A 16,064-nucleotide genomic window follows, 5' to 3' on the forward strand; every position below is an offset into this window, starting at 1 on the left:
AGCAGACAAGTTTTTGAAGCTGCTTGTGCCTCCAACGTCCCCCGAACAACAAGATGCAGGGTCCTTCAGAGGTTTGCAGCTGTGCATACGCCATCCTGTCGACCTCCTCTATCCACTTCACACAAGCAGAAACGGCTCCAGTGGGCCAAACATTACATGAAGACTGATTTCAAAACTGTTTTGTTCACGGATGAGTGCCGTGCAGCGCTCGATGGTCCAGATGAATGGAGTGGAGGATGGCTGGTTGATGGACACCCCACGCAAACACGGCTACAGCGCCAACAAGGAGGAGGTGGAGTAATGTTTTGGGCTGGAATCATGGGGAGAGAGATTGTCGGCCCCTTTAGGATCCCTGAAGGCGCTAAAGATGAACTCCATAATGTATGTGGATTTTCTCAAACAGCACTTCCTGCCATGGTTCAAGAAGAAGAACCGTGTATTTCACAGCAAGATCATTTTTCTGCATGATAATGCACCATCTCATGCTGCACATAAAACATCTGCATCTCTGGCTGATATGGGCATAAAAGGGGACAAACTTATGGTGTGACCCCCCATGCTCCCCTGACCTGTACCCCATTCAGAACCTTTGGAGCATCATTAAAAGGAGTGTCTATGATGGCGGGAGGCAGTTCACATCTAAGCAACAGCTCTGGGAGGGTATTCTGTCCTCATGCAAAACAATTGAAGCAGAAACCATCCAAAACCTGACAAATTCAATGGACGAGAGAGTTCAGAAGCTCCTTTCGAACAAGGGGTCCTATGTGAAAATGTAACATCACCTAGAATAAAGTTTTGAGTTGAAAACTGTTTGATTTCAGTTTCTAACAACCTGCTAATGCTTATAATTTCAAAAATGACCATTTTTTTGGTCTTTATTAAAATGAAAAGGTTGATCGAAAAGTTTGGGGGATCTAAGAGTGTGGCAACCCAGTAGTCATGATTACTTCGAATTCTGACAATATGAGGGTCATGCTGCAGGTAGTGCAGCAAGAAGGCACTTATGTGTCTTGCGCATCTCGGAGCCCCAAAATTATTTTCCGGGCTAGATGCAGCTAAAAATTATTTTTAATTTTAAATCTGGTGAAGCTTATTATAGATGGCCTAATAGGATCAGTGCTGCACACTGCTACAAAGCCCAAATTATTTTCCAGTCAAGATACAGATAAACATGATTAGTAATTTGAAAGCTTAAAACGGTTGGTAGGGTGATTTTAACCAATCATCAAGCTTTTACTCTCCCCAGGATGACACAGGGGTAGAAAAGTCGTTTCGGATCCATGATTTGTTCATCTTTATGAACGAGAGTCTGTCTACATTATCAGTGGAGAGCCGCGTGCGCTTATCTGTCAGCACACCACCAGCAGCGCTGAACACACGTTCAGACAGAACGCTGGCTGCGGGGCATGACAAGATCTCCAAGGTGTAAGTGGCTAGCTCCGGCCATTTATCCAGATTGGAAGCCCAAAAAGAGCAAGGGTCCAGTGACACAGTCGTGGCTTCAATGTTTACTTGGAGATACTCCTGTACCATCGTCTCTAGGCGTTGACTATGTGTCAGACTTCTTGTCTCCTGTGGCCTTGCAAAGGATGGGCTAAAAAAGTGGTGAAATGATTCCGCAAAATTGATGTTACCAGCAGATACTGTGGTTCTGTTACGGTTTGAGTGCTGAACACTTGACGGTCCCACGGTTGGCAAGTTGGAACTGTGAGATTCACTACGTGCACCACTGGTATTTTGTGGAAAAGCACATGTAAGATTCTGCAACAGTCTCTGCTGATACTCCTGCATGCGTGCATCCCTTTCTATGGCAGGAATAATTTCTGCAAATTTACTTTTGTACCGGGGATCTAACAGTGTGGCAACCCAGTAGTCAGGATTATTTCTAATTCTCACAATTCGAGGGTCATGTTGCAGGTAGTGCAGCAAGAAGGCACTCATGTGTGTTGCGCATCCAGGAGCACCAAGTCCCTGTTGTGTTGGTGGCGAGGTAACAATCATGCTTCCTTTCTCTGTCCTCTCCCCCCAACCTCGCACAACAGAAATGTGATCAAGGTCTCCCTCATCTGATGAGTCTTCCATCAGTTCGTCCTCCACTTCTTCCTGGGCTCCTGCACCTTCCTCACTAGTTTGGCTGCTACCATGCGCCCTGGTAAAATCATCTCCCCCACCCTCACATGCCTGCCGCCCTGGTGCTGCCGACCGTCTGGACCTTGCAGATGTTAGCCCTTCCGCATACAACTCCTCCTCCTCTACTTCCTCCACCTCCTCTTGTGCCACCACCTGACTCCGAATTCTGTTTAACATGTGCTCCAGCATGTAAATCACCGGAATAGTCATGCTGATAATGGCATCGTCAGCACTAAACATCTTCGTCGCCATTTCAAAACTGTGCAGAAGGGTGCATAGGTCCCTGATCTGAGACCACTCCTCCAGCGTGATTTGCCCCACCTCTGAATCTCGTTGGCCCAGGCTATACGTCAGAACGTATTGCACCAGGGCTTGTCGGTGCTGCCACAGTCGCTGCAACATGTGCAGAGTTGAATTCCACCGGGTAGGCACATCGCATTTTAGCCAGTGAAGTGGCAGGCCCAACGACTTCTGTAGAGATGTAAGTCGCTGAGCTGCGGGATGCGAATGGCGGAAGTGAGCACACAGCGACCGTGCCCTCTGCAGAAGGCCATCTAGTCTGGGATAGTGGGCTAAAAATTGCTGGACAACCAGGTTCAACACGTGAGCCATACAAGGCACGTGTGTGACATTGCCCCGGCGAAGGGCCGCACCCAGGTTTGCAGCATTGTCGCACACGGCCTTCCCTGGTTTCAGGTCCAGTGGAGACAACCATTCATGAAATTGGTTCTCCAGAGCTGACCACAACTCCTCAGCTGTGTGACTCACATTTCCCAGACATTTCAATGTAAAAACCGCCTGATGACGTTGAGCCCTACTGCCAGCATAGTAAGGAGGTGTGCAGGATCCCTTCTGCGCACTTAGAAAGCTTGTGGCATGACCAGATAGGCTTTGGGTGCAGGTGGAAGACCGAGAGGAGGTTGAGGAGGCAGAAGCAGTGGAGGAAAAATGACATAAAGAGGATTGACGCACAACTCGTGGGGACGGCAAGACTTGGACAGCAGCCCCTTGTCCTGCTGTCACCATAGTTACCCAGTGCCCAGTCAGCGACATGTAACGCCCCTGTCCATGCCTACTCGTCCAAGTGTCTGTGCTGAAATGCACCCTGTCACACACAGAGTTTCTCAAAGAAGCGGTGATGTTGTGTGCGACATGCTGGTGGAGCGCAGGCACACCTTTCTTTGAGAAGTAGTGCCGACTGGGCATCTGGTACTGGGGCACTGCGACGGACATAAGGTCTCGAAAATCCTCTGTGTCCACCAGGCGGAAAGGCAGCATTTCTGTAGCCAAGAGCTTGCAGATGGTGAAATTCAACCTCTTAGCTTTCTCATGGCTAGGAGGAAATGGTCTTTTACTTGTCCACATCTGAGGGACCGAGGGCTGGCTATTGTGCTTAGACGGGGTTGATAAGGGTGTCCCCGGCAAACTGCCGGTCTGTGAGGAAGATGCAGGCGGACATGTTAGGTTGCCTTGATCCAAAGGTGGTGCTATCGATGTCGGACAGCGCTCAAGACCAGCTGGTGTTACCACCTCCAAAGAAAATGATGACCTGCCAATCACGCTGGCTGTTGCGGGTAAAGAGGTGGCAGGTCTGCGCCCCAAAACAGGTGTGACTGCTGTCCCCCCAGTCACAGAGGATGAAGAGGCCGCGGATGCACAAGATATGGCAGACGGTGGTTGGCCCGGCCGGCTAGACCGCATTGTAGCACACTGAGCTTCCCACTGCAACTTATGCTTCATGTCCATGTGCCGGTTCATGCATGAAGTACTCAAACTATGTATTTTTTGGCCTCTACTTAGCTTTTGCTGACAAATGTTACAGATAACACGAGTTGGGTCATCTTTATCGATCTGAAAAAATGCCCAGGCTATGCAAGGCTTAGCACCCATGCGACCTGAAGAGCCACCACGACTTGTGGTGAGAGGCAGAGTTGTGTTTGAGGATGCAGTTGTTGACGTGCTTCCAGTACTATGTCTCTGTCCAGGAAGGCGCAACCTGACCTCGTCGTCACTAGCATCTTTCTCCACCTCCTCTGCTGACCTCATCTCTTGGCTGACTGTGGGTTGACAGTAAGTGGGATCTCCGACCTCATCATCATCACCCTGTGCGTTATCACACCCGTCGTCCTCAGAGCCAACCTGTTCCTGCCCTGACAAAAAACTAAAGTTGTCGCTCCAATCAGGTATTTGAGTCTTATCATCGTCTTCCTCATTGTCTCCACCAACAGGAGTTACAGTTTGGGAATGAGGGTCTACATTATGGTCAGAACCTTCTGCGTCTGGTCCTGGATCCGACTCATAAAGATTCTGGGCATCAGTGCAGATCATTTCCTCGTCTGGATTCACAGAAGCGCTGGAGTCGACCTCTGATTCCCAGGCTATAGTATGAGTAAACAGCTCTGCAGACTCAACCATCTGTTCTACCTCATACTCAGACGGGCAGCTGGAGATTTGGGAGCTGTGAGGAAGCAAGTGCGATTTGGGTGACACCTTTGAGGACTGGAGTATTTGTGATGTTGAAGTTGATGTGGAGGAGAGCCCACTTAAAGGAGCACTTGATATCGGTTGAAGCACCTGCTGTTTTTGTGCCTCATCTGGAATTTGTAGCGATTGGCGTGGCCGTAAGAAAGGGATCTTATCACCTTGTCCGCTAAAAGAAGTAGACATTTTAGTTTGGCTGGAAGATGGTCTTTCTTCTGCACCTACCCCACGGACACAACCTTTTTTCCCCTTCCCAACACGCCTATTCCCCTTTCCACCAGCAGCAGGCCTTTTTCCACTCATTTTGGTGGTTAACTAATTCACAACTCTGGAGTTGTTTGCACAAAAAAACAATGGATGGTAACCGAGCAGAGCTGAGTGGCCAAACTGTGGTATTAGGCCAAAACTATTGGCTGGGTTAGATGCAGAAAAAAATTATTTTTAATTTGCAACCTGATGGCGGTCAGTATAGATGGACTAATAGACCAAGTCCCACACACCGCTAGAAGCCCAAATATTTTTTCAGAGCTAGATGCAGAAAATTTTTTTTTTCAATTTGCAACCTGATGGAGGTCAGTATAGATGGACTAATAGACCAAGTCCCACACACTGCTAGAAGCCCAAATATTTTTTCAGAGCTAGATGCAGAAAAAAATTATTTTTAATTTGCAACCTGATGGAGGTCAGTATAGATGGACTAATAGACCAAGTCCCACACACCGCTAGAAGCCCAAATATTTTTTCAGAGCTAGATGCAGAAAATTTTTTTATTCAATTTGCAACCTGATGGAGGTCAGTATAGATGGACTAATAGACCAAGTCCCACACACTGCTAGAAGCCCAAATATTTTTTCAGAGCTAGATGCAGAAAAAAATTATTTTTAATTTGCAACCTGATGGAGGTCAGTATAGATGGACTAATAGACCAAGTCCCACACACCGCTAGAAGCCCAAATATTTTTTCAGAGCTAGATGCAGAAAAAAATTATATTCAATTTGCAACCTGATGGAGGTCAGTATAGAAGGACTAATAGAACAAGTCCCACACACTGCTAGAAGCCCAAATATTTTTTCAGAGCTAAATGAAGAAAAATATTATTTTTAATTTGCAACCTGATGGAGGTCAGTATAGATGGACTAATAGACCAAGTCCCACACACTGCTAGAAGCCCAAATATTTTTTCAGAGCTAGATGCAGAAAAAAATTATATTCAGTTTGCAACCTGATGGAGGTCAGTATAGATGGACTAATAGAATGATGCTATGCCCAAAAGATTTTACTTCACTAGGTGCAGTAAAAAAATTGGTATTCTATACACAGGTGGTATATCTTGCAACACAGATAGGCTACTCCACTGACTAACACACTCTGCAATAGGCCAAAAAGGATTAGCTTTGCTAGATTCAGCCAAATGCTGTGAAAAAAACTTGCACAGCACTGGCACAGACCTGCCTGGCAAAAACTGATAGGAACTGATGTAACCTAGTCCTGAAAAGGACTCCAATTACAATTAGTCTTTACTCCCACAATCTATCTATTTAAGAGCACAGACCTGCCTGATAAAAGTCGTAGGAAATGCTGTAACCTAGTCCTTAAAAGGACTGCAATCACAACTATTCCCTACTCCCAAGCTATCTGTATATTTGTGCGAAAATTGGCTTGAAATTAACAAGGTATAGCGCACACAGCAACAGCGGTGCCGTCTAACACGCAGCTGCAGCAGTGAGAAAATGGTGGCGACGGGGAAAATGGCTTGGTCTTATAGGGCAAGGACATGTGACATACACTGCCAATCACACATGCCCTTGCTTGTGTGAAAAAAAGCACTTCGCTCCGTGTGTGCGCTGCTGATAGGCTGACAGATTGCACCTCCCCACTGCAAATGCGGGAAAGAGAAAAAAAAATGGAGATCTTCATTGTTCCTGCAGAGATCCATCCCCTGCCCCTCCCCCCGCCCCGCTGTACACTCAAACTGCGTATTAACATTAATTTTCATCATTACTGAGAAAAAATCCAGTTATGATTTTGGTGCACGAACAGTTATCGAACATAACCTCGAACAGCCGAATTTTTCTCAAATTGTTCGTGTTCACCGACCGGCTCGAACACCGCCCAAAACAGCTCGAATTTGAGATTGGCGAACAGTTCGAGTAGAACAACGCTCATCTCTACTCATCACCTGCCCAATACAATCCCAACAGTGAAACATGGTGGTGGAAGCATCATGCTATGGGGCTGTTTTTCAGCGGCAGGGACAGGACAACTGGTTGCAATTGAAGGAAACATGAAAGCGGCCAAGTACAGATATCCTGGATGAAAACCTCTGCCAGAGTTCTCTGGACTTCAGACTTGGCCGAAGGTATACCTTCCAACAAGACAATGACCCTAAGCACACAGCTAAAATAACAAAGGAGTGGCTTCAGAACAACTCTGTGACCATTCTTGACTGATCCAGCCAGAGCCCTGACCTAAACCCAATTGAGCATCTCTGGAGAGACCTGAAAATGGCTGTCCACCAACGTTCACCTTCCAACCTGACGGAACTGGAGAAGATCTGCAAGGAAGAATGGCAGAGGATCCCCAAATCCAGGTGCGAAAAACTTGTTGCATCATTCCCAAGAAGACTCATGACTGTACTAGCTCAAAAGGGGGCTTCTACTCAATACTGAGCAAAGGGTCTAAATACTTAAGACCATGTGATATTTCAGCTTTTCTTTTTTAATAAATTTTCAAAAATTTCTACATTTCTGTTTTTTTCAGTCAAGATGGGGTGCAGAGTGTACTTTAATGAAAAAAAATGAACTTTTTAGAATTTACCAAATGGCTGCAATGAAACGGAGAGTGAAACATTTAAAGGGGTCTGAATAGTTTGCGTATCCACTGTAGGTGCAGTGGCAAAATAATTCTTTAAGGAAGAAGAAGCCTGGAGGGAGGCCTCTGACCATTTGGAAAAATCAGACCCATTCTTAGTCATGTCAGTAAGGGGTTTCACAATTACTGAGTAATTTTGGATGAATTTCCGGTAAAAATTAGTAAAGTCCAGAAAACGGGCTCTTGGGACGGTACCAATCAAGTACTGCACGGATTGTCTCCAGATCCATCCGAAAACCTGAAGATGACAACAACTTCCCCCAAACACTGTACCTCCTGCACAGCGAAAACATATTTTTCGAGTTTGGCATTAAGTTTATTATCCCTTAATATCTGCAACACCTGCTTAACATGCGCCCGATGAGTCTCAAAATCAGGTGAGTAAATCAAAATATTGTCCAGATAGACCACCACAAACCTCCCCACCAAATGATGGAAAATATCATTTATGATATGCTGGAATACCGCAGGTGAATTGGTCAAACCAAAAGGCATAACCAGACTCTTGAAATGTCCTTCCGGGGTATTGAATGCTGTTTTACATTCGTCCCCCTCTCTGATTCTAACCAAGTTGTAGGCTCCCCTTAAATCCAACTTGGAGAATACCTCAGCTCACACAACCTGGTTGAACAAATCAGGAATCATAGGAAGAGGGTATGGATCTGAAAAGGAAATTTGATTTAATTCCCGGAAATCTAAACAGGGACGTAGACCACCATCTTTTTTTTTACAAAGAAGAACCCTGCTGCCACAGGTGAAGATGAGGGCCTAAAAAGATGAAATCATGGCTTCATGGCTTGTCTCTCAAGGCCAGAAAGATTATATAGTCTGAACTTCAATAGTTTAGTTCTGGCGGGCAAGTTAATAGGACAGTTATATGCACAATGAGGAGGCAAATCCTGACACCCCCTCTCAGAAAAAACATCCTCAAAACCAGACAGAAAAGCAGGTAATATTTCCGTAGTGACTGTAGCAAGGGAAATATCTAAACAGTTCTTCTGGCAGTAATCTCCCCATTCAATAATCTCCCCGGTTTTCCAATCCACCAACGGATTATGTTTCACCAGCCAGGGAAGACCCAAAACAATTGGGGTGAAAAGACTGTTCAGGACATAACAAGGGATTATTTCACAATGAACTGACCCTCAGTTTTACATTATGCACAATGTGAGTAAATGCTTTCTGTGCAAGTGGCGAAGATGGAATTAGATTTAGCTAAAGTACAGCAAGCAAGACAATGAGTTTTCACACACCCAGCATCAACAATGCTGACTCTGGCTCCACTGTCAACAAACACAGAAATTTTCTCAGTTTTGCTCTCTAGCACCACCCCTGCTGTCAGGACAAAACGGGAACTGCAGGTTGGCAACAAATGCACCCATTGCTTATCCAACTCCAGACTACCAAGAGTTAATCGAGTCTCCTTTGGTTTAGGAATTGAAGGACAGGTCCCAATAAAATGTCCCTTTTTCTCACAAAAAAAACACGCATTTTTTTTACTAATCTGCTGGGAAACGCATGATGTAAAGGCGTCCCCTAACTGCAAGAGCTCCTCCACATTCCCCAGTACTGGTTCACCGCCAGACCGCTCCCCCGGCAGAGGTACACAACCTCGACAGGAAGGCCCCGGAGAAGGTGGTCTAACTCTATCCCGAAGGCGTCTATCAAGACGTATGGCCAAGGACATGGCAGCCTACAAGGACTGAGGGGTTTCATATACTGCCAAGGTATCTTTCAAAGCTTCAGTAACACCCTCACAAAATTGTCTTCTAAGGGCTGAGTCATGCCATTCAGAATCCGTTGCCCATCTACGGAATTTAGAACTGTACGTCTCCACTGACCGAATCCCCTGCTGAAGGCGACGTAGCCTAGACTAAGCTAAGGTGACTCGGTCAGGGTCATCATAGATGAAGTCCAGAGCCCCGAAAAACCCCTCTACAGACTGGAGACAAACAGAATCCTGCGGTAAAAAAACACCCATGATTGAGGAGCTCCCTGGAGCAGAGAGATCACAATACCAACCCGTTGCTCGTCATTTCCAGAGTAGTAAGGACTAAGTTTAAAATACAGTTCGCAGGCCTCTTTGAATACAAAAAACTTGTCCCTACCTCTTGCAAACCTGTCCGGAAGGGCAACCTTGGGTTCAGGCTGGACAGGCCTGCCTGCAGAGACCCCCACATTGGTGACCTGTAACCGCTGATGCTGTTGCTGATCCTCACAGCGGAGGTCATTCTCCTCCAGAGACAGACTGCGCAGCTGCTCTGCGAACTCTGCAACTAGAACTGGTGTGCTCCCTGGGCCGTGGGGTACTCGGAACCGGGCCGGTCGTTGCTAGAGGAGATATTACAGTGGCGGTGACCCGGTCACAGTCCTCAGCCTACAAGTTCTGGTACCCTCACCGGGTAATCAAGTAAACACACACATAACTCTGTTAAACTTTGCAGTGTCTCTGCCATACTTTTCCAGGTAACTATGTACAGTACAGTTCAGTTCCACCTATTGCGCTCAGTAGTGGTGCTCCCTCCTGGGAAACACCTGGTTCTTGCTGGCTGACCCAGCCGGGTCATCAGCCTCTGACAGCGAGGGTGTGCTCTCCTCCTCCACTACCCTGTGTACGCGGAGAGCGTACCAACCCCGTTCTCCTTTGTAAGTGACTCGGTCACCGGGGTATAGATTTCGGTCGCGGTGTCCCTGCTGGAGATGGGACTCTACATCCTGCCGATTAACAAAGAAGTCCCGCGCCATGTGGGGCTCTCTGATAAATCCCCACCCTGCCTCCAAATCAAACTTTACCACGGTCCCTTCCACGCGTGGTTCAGGCGTGGTTGACTTCGCCTTGCGGGCCCGGTCCTTCTCCTCCATATTTTTCACCTCCATCCTCTCCCAGCGCACGCCCCGGATGTGCCGCTCTTTTTTCAGCTGCACCCTTTGACAGTGCTCCACCCGGCGTGCAGCTTCCGCTCGAGTCTCCCGGGAAAATTCCATGAAGTCCCCCCCAGGTTATCCCACAGGAACTGGTCCTCTTCATTCCTGTAGATGGCTGAGGGCTTAGGAGCGGGTAACAGTGGGAGGCTCTGGTCTTCCACCTCCGCGGACCAGTCCCAGGACAGGCGCTTGTACACCCATTCAGGTGTCGGGGGAGGTGGCTCTTGCAAGGGGCCCAGGAGCAGGCCTGCGTCAGTCGCGCCCGGGGTTGATGGTTCCAGGCCCAGGAGCAGGTCTTGGGCTTGCACGCCCGGGGTTGATGGAGGGTTCTGCAGGGGGACCAGGAGCGGGACTGCGCCTTCAACACCCGGGACTAGAGGTTCCGCCAGGGGGCCCAGGAGCAGATCAGCGCTTTTAGTGCCCGGGACAGGGAGACTCCTCTTACCTGCTCCCGTGGCCGCTCCTGTGCTGCACGCTGCCACCTGGTACTGGTACGGCTCCGCCGGGGCTGGGGCGCCGCTTGTGGATTGCTGCGCTGGCTACTGCCTGGTCGCCATCTTCTCCAGCATCTCTTCCTTCCAGCTGGCGATGGCAGCCTGCTGGGCCTTCTCCATCCGCCGACCCAGTTCTTTCATCTCGGTATGGAGGAACTCCGCATCCTCCAGGGACATTTTGGAGACCATCTTCTCGAGGGTGAGGGGTGTCACAGGCTGCTGCAGGCCACTGGCGGGGGCTTCAGTCTCACCTCCCTCCATCTTGCCTGCCGGGTGCGGTCTGTCTAGACTCCTGAAGACTCCACCCTGTCTCCCAGGTTTCTTCTCTCCTCTCCCCTTTCTTGGCCGGTTCCATGGCTGCTTGCTGTCGGCCACACCCGAAGGCGGCTTCCCCAGACTGATGGACAGATCCAGGTATATGGCCACAGTTGCAGGGGGGGAGGTGCACTTTTGGCGCCATTCTGGGACCCTGCCCACGATGGGAGGTTCTTTGTTGTCCTTGATAACCCACATAATGGCGCCCGTTCTTCTGGGGCGTGCGCCACATTCAGTATAGAAAACAGTCTCTAGGTGCACAATACCCGGTGATAACGAGTGGGTTCATATCCTGTTCGTAACGCCAAAAACGACGCGCCCCCTGGGCCGTGGGGTACTCAGTACCGGGCCGGTCGTTGCTAGGGGAGATGTCACAGTGGCGGTGACCCGGTCCGTGACCCAGGGCATTCAATAAAAGGGGTTTATTTACAGGGGATTTATAGTTTTTATAAAAAGTTTGTGACGCCACCTGTGGTATGCGGCTATGTGGAGCCGCCGCTGCGAAGCAGGTCCTCTGGAGCTGTTGTAAATGCAGCAGAGTTGGTTTGGCTCTCCACAGGTAGAGCTTAGCTCCAGGGCTGTGTAGATGTTGTGATGATGCTGGGCAGTGTAGTGCAGGGGGTGATGGCACAGCAAGGATTCACAGTGACAGTGGGGTGCAGTCTTCAGGGTTTACTCACAGTTGTTAAGTTCCTCAGGTTACACTTTCCGGATTATAACCGCCCACATCGTTCTGTGTTCACCAAGGAAGGGGTTCAGCAATCCCTCAGGTAATTCAAGAGCACTTAACGGGACCCCTTTCTGTGTGCCTTTCTCAGTCGTCTTCCTGCGCTGGCTCTCACCCTCCTGCCCTGCGACTCACAGTCAGTGTCCCAAGCCGGTAGCCTCGGATCTTGTCGGGCGACCTGCAGTCCCCTGGACCCTCTGTGGCCACCTTTTTGGCAATGTAATTGTGGCTGTGGCAACTGCACCCTAACAGTACAGAAGCCTCTGGTTTCTAGCTGAGCCTTGTAGTTCTCCACTAGTTAGGGGCCGGTCCCCTCTGCGGCTTGATCCTTCCACGTCCTGGTAGATTCGGGCGTACGGGTGGCCTCAAGCACTTCCCGTACCCCTAGGATCCCCTCGTTCCTTTTGGAGCCTTCCTTCCTGCTCCTCTCCTCTCCTCAGTCAGTCTCACCTCCTGGGCCTCTCAGACTAGGCCCGCTCCGCCTGAGCAGAGCTCCTGCTCCCACTCACTCTCTCCTCACTGTTCTCTGACTGCTCCACACCCAAGATGGCTTCCCTTTATATACTCCCCCTGAAGTGCTCCCTTAAACTACTTCCTCCACCCACACCCACTACATGGTTCCACCCTCCAGCCAGGGACCAGGGACTGTGCTCTCCCTTAGGAGTAATCTCACCATGCCCTCTGAAGTGAAGTGTAATGAATGCAGGTGTTTGGATCCCGGGCAGTACTCTATCCTTACCTGAGAATGAGATACCACACTTCTGGGTGAGATGCAGTACCTCTGTGGCGACTGAACCCTCAGGGGCGCCACAGAACCATATTACGCTCATCTCTAGTAAACAGAAATAATCTTTACCTCTGATGCTCAGTGATCTTGTCTCTGATGTCTCCATACTCTCGTGTTTCCACTCTACAAAGATTTTCATCTCTGGATCTCTGAATGGATGAACATGAACTCGGACGACACTGGTGACCTCATATGTGAGATCATTGTCCCTCGTACTGATTGTCTCTACAGCTGATAATAAATATTCACCAGTTGAATCTTTCCAGCTCCAGGAGATGTTTATATCTTTAGGGTAAAACTTCTGTAGATTCAGAGAGAACTGAACACGATATGAATCGGCCATAGTGATCTCTATAGGGGCCGACATCTGGGGTTTACCTGGAAGAGAAGAAGCAGAAGTTTGGTGCAGCATCTGAACTCGGGGTTATGTAATGTCTTATACATCATCCAACTAGACCACTGGTAGGAGACCCCCAAACATAATGTGGCCACCCCACGCCAAATCCCACGCGAAAATAAGGCACTGACATCATTAACCGTAACTGGATGAAAGTTGGTCACAGCATTTATTAATCATTTTCATTAGAACATGAATACCAAATCTTTTTTCTTTTAAAACATTTATCTGAGAAGTGATTTGCCTGCCGACTAGATCTTCAGATATTTTACTTTTGTGTCTTGCTCAGTGGTGGTCGGGCTCAGCCTCTTCACCTCGGCCATGTCTCTGAACACTTTGTACTTCTGTGTCTTGCTCAGTGGTGGTCAGGCTCAGCCTCCTCACCTCGGCCGTGTCTCTGAACACTTTGTACTTCTGTGTCTTGCTCAGTGGTGGTCGGGCTCAGCCTCCTCACCTCAGCCGTGTCTCTGAGCACCTTGTACTTCTGTGTCTTGCTCAGTGGTGGTCGGGCTCAGCCTCCTCACCTTGACCATGTCTCTGAACACTTTGTACTTCTGTGTCTTGCTCAGTGGTGGTCGGGCTCAGCCTCCTCACCTTAGCTGTGTCTCTGAGCACCTTGTACTTCTGTGTCTTGCTCAGTGGTGGTCGGGCTCAGCCTCCTCACCTTAGCTGTGTCTCTGAACACTTTGTACTTTTGTGTCTTGCTCAGTGGTGGTCGGGCTTAGCTTCTGTAAAATGGCAAAGAGCGGTAGTCGCGACTGAGCTGCTGTCCCGTCACGCTCTGGCACTTTACAGGAAAATTGTGTGGGTCCTAGATGGGTGTTGATGTTGTGTGGGCCTTAAGCCCGTGCAGGCCGACTTTACTCAATGGTATTGGCTGGCCAGGACCACAACTTCCACAGATCAATGTAGGAGACTTCCGTGCAAACATGGGAACTTTACTGAACTTAATGAAGATTCTGTACAAGGAATAGCGTGTTCACAGTCTTAAGCACGTGTCACGGGTGTGTCAGAGGTGACAGACAGTGGGTTGCACGAGATCTCTACGTTTGGTGTTGCAGACAGCTTCTTAGATAAGAGGCTGTCTTTAGGACCCAGCGGCTACCTCCCTCTGGCTAATTAGCTCTCTGGCCTGCGTGTATAAATTCCTGGTGTGTCTGAGAGGGAGGAGCTATATTCTATTCCACTTGTGAAGCATAGCAGGAGTTGTACGTCACCCTCTCTTGAGCTTGAGGTCGTATGCATATTTGGAGTTCATCTACAGTTAAGCTATTATTCCCTTGTGTTGTTTACCCTCGTTGTCTATAGAGTTTAGTGGAAGTTGACTAGTGCTCATTTTCCTTCCTTCCCTTGCCGTAGCCTTACGTCAGGGGCAGTAGGGCGAGGCACGCCTGCGGCGATTGCTGAGGTGACAATTTAGGGACATTAGTTGAGATAGGGTGATGCTAGACCAGACTAGGAGGTCTCCACTTTCCCCTTTCCTTAGTGTCTGGGCTCCCCTTCCCTTTTTCCTCTGTGTTGCACTAGTCTTTCCCACACCGGGCGTGACCTTATAGCCGGCCGAGCACTTTTTTGAAAAGAAAAAAACTGACATTTTTTTTTCTCCATTGTGTTTTTGGGTGTGCACTTTTTTTTTTTTTTCTTTCCCTTGGTATGGGTTCAGTGGCAGAGCTTGCAGAGCGGCTGCACAGGCTCTCTCTGGAAGTGAATGACCTCTGCAGTGAGGTTCCCTCTGCAGCATCAGCGGTTACAGGTCGCTAATGTGGGTGACGGACCCCCTGGAGCCGTGGAGTACTCAGTAGCCGGGCCAGTCCCTTTTGCGGGTAGTCACAGTGACAGTGACCCGGTCCATGGCCCAGGGATGTCAAATAAAAAAACTCAATTGGGGAAATAAAGTGTTTGGGGATAAAGTTTGTGACTCCACCCGTGGTATGCGGCTATATGTGGCCACCGCTGCTATTCAGATCCACTGAGGCTGTTGGTGACGCAGCAAAGATGGTTCAGCTCTGCACGGGTAGAGCTAGGCCTCAGGGCAGTGTATAGTGATTGCTGAGGTAGATGTTGCTGGTGTAGTGCAAGGCAGGAGGCGCAGCAATTAGTCAAGGACACAGCGGGGTGCAGTCTTTAAGTATTTCCTCACAGTTATCAAGATGCTCCAGATTACAATGGCTAGATTATAACCACCCACGTCGTCCTGTGTCCTCCGGGGAAGTGATCCAACCAACTCTCAGATAACTTGGGTGCACTTGAACGGGACCCCTTTCTGTGTACCTCTCCAGGTCGTCTTTCTGCGCTGGCTCTCTCCCTCCTGCCCTGCGCCTCACACACAGTGTCCCGAGCCAGTGGCCACGGGCCTTGTCGGGCGACGTGCAGTCTGTCCCCTTTGCCCTACATGACCACCTTTTCAGTGATTGTGTGTGGATTTTGGCTACGGCACATGAAGATACCGCCACCCCCGGTTTGCTAGCTAAGCCTTAAAGTACTCGACTAGTCTGGGGCCGGTTCCCTCCACGGTCAGTGTGAACTCGGGCGCACAGGTGGCATCCCGCATTCGCCGTGCCCCTAGGATCCCTTCTATTTCTGGTAATCCCCCTCTCACTGCTCCGGTGTTCTCTCCTCACTCTCCTCTTGGGCCCCTTTGACTGGGCCCCTCGCTGTCAGAACTGACAGAACTCCTGCTCCAAGGACTGGAAGCAGGAATCAACAACCCTTCTAGATGTTTCTTCCCTTCTTTTATACTCTTCTTTCAGTGCTCCCTTAAACTACTTCCTTCACCCACCTCCTCTACTTAGTTCCACCCTCCTGACAGAGACCAGGCCTGTGCTCTCCCTTAGGAGCTATCTGGACCTTCTCTTATGAGGTGGTGTAGTGTTGGATGTGAGTGGGTGGGTCCTGGGTAATAATAATAATAATAATCTTTTTATTTATATAGCGCC

At 49.0% G+C, this 16,064-nt stretch overlaps 1 protein-coding gene across 4 annotated transcripts in view; it reads right to left on the minus strand.

Moving 5' to 3' along the window:
• Positions 1-16,064, minus strand: part of LOC141162497 (uncharacterized) — a 163,025-nt gene that overhangs the window by 31,839 nt on the left and 115,122 nt on the right. For 3 of the 4 annotated variants that reach the window (XM_073648668.1, XM_073648667.1, XM_073648665.1), the window contains one exon: positions 12,801-13,109. The exons of the other annotated variant lie outside the window; for it this stretch is intronic. In XM_073648668.1, coding sequence (XP_073504769.1) covers positions 12,801-13,109 — 309 coding nt within the window. The remainder of the gene's footprint in view (positions 1-12,800; positions 13,110-16,064) is intronic. 4 annotated transcript variants of the gene reach the window in all.

This window comes from Phyllobates terribilis, unplaced genomic scaffold (assembly GCF_046119375.1).
Source record: "Phyllobates terribilis strain yellow unplaced genomic scaffold, ASM4611937v1 Scaffold_9__5_contigs__length_417890890, whole genome shotgun sequence".
Classification (NCBI taxonomy): domain Eukaryota; kingdom Metazoa; phylum Chordata; class Amphibia; order Anura; family Dendrobatidae; genus Phyllobates; species Phyllobates terribilis.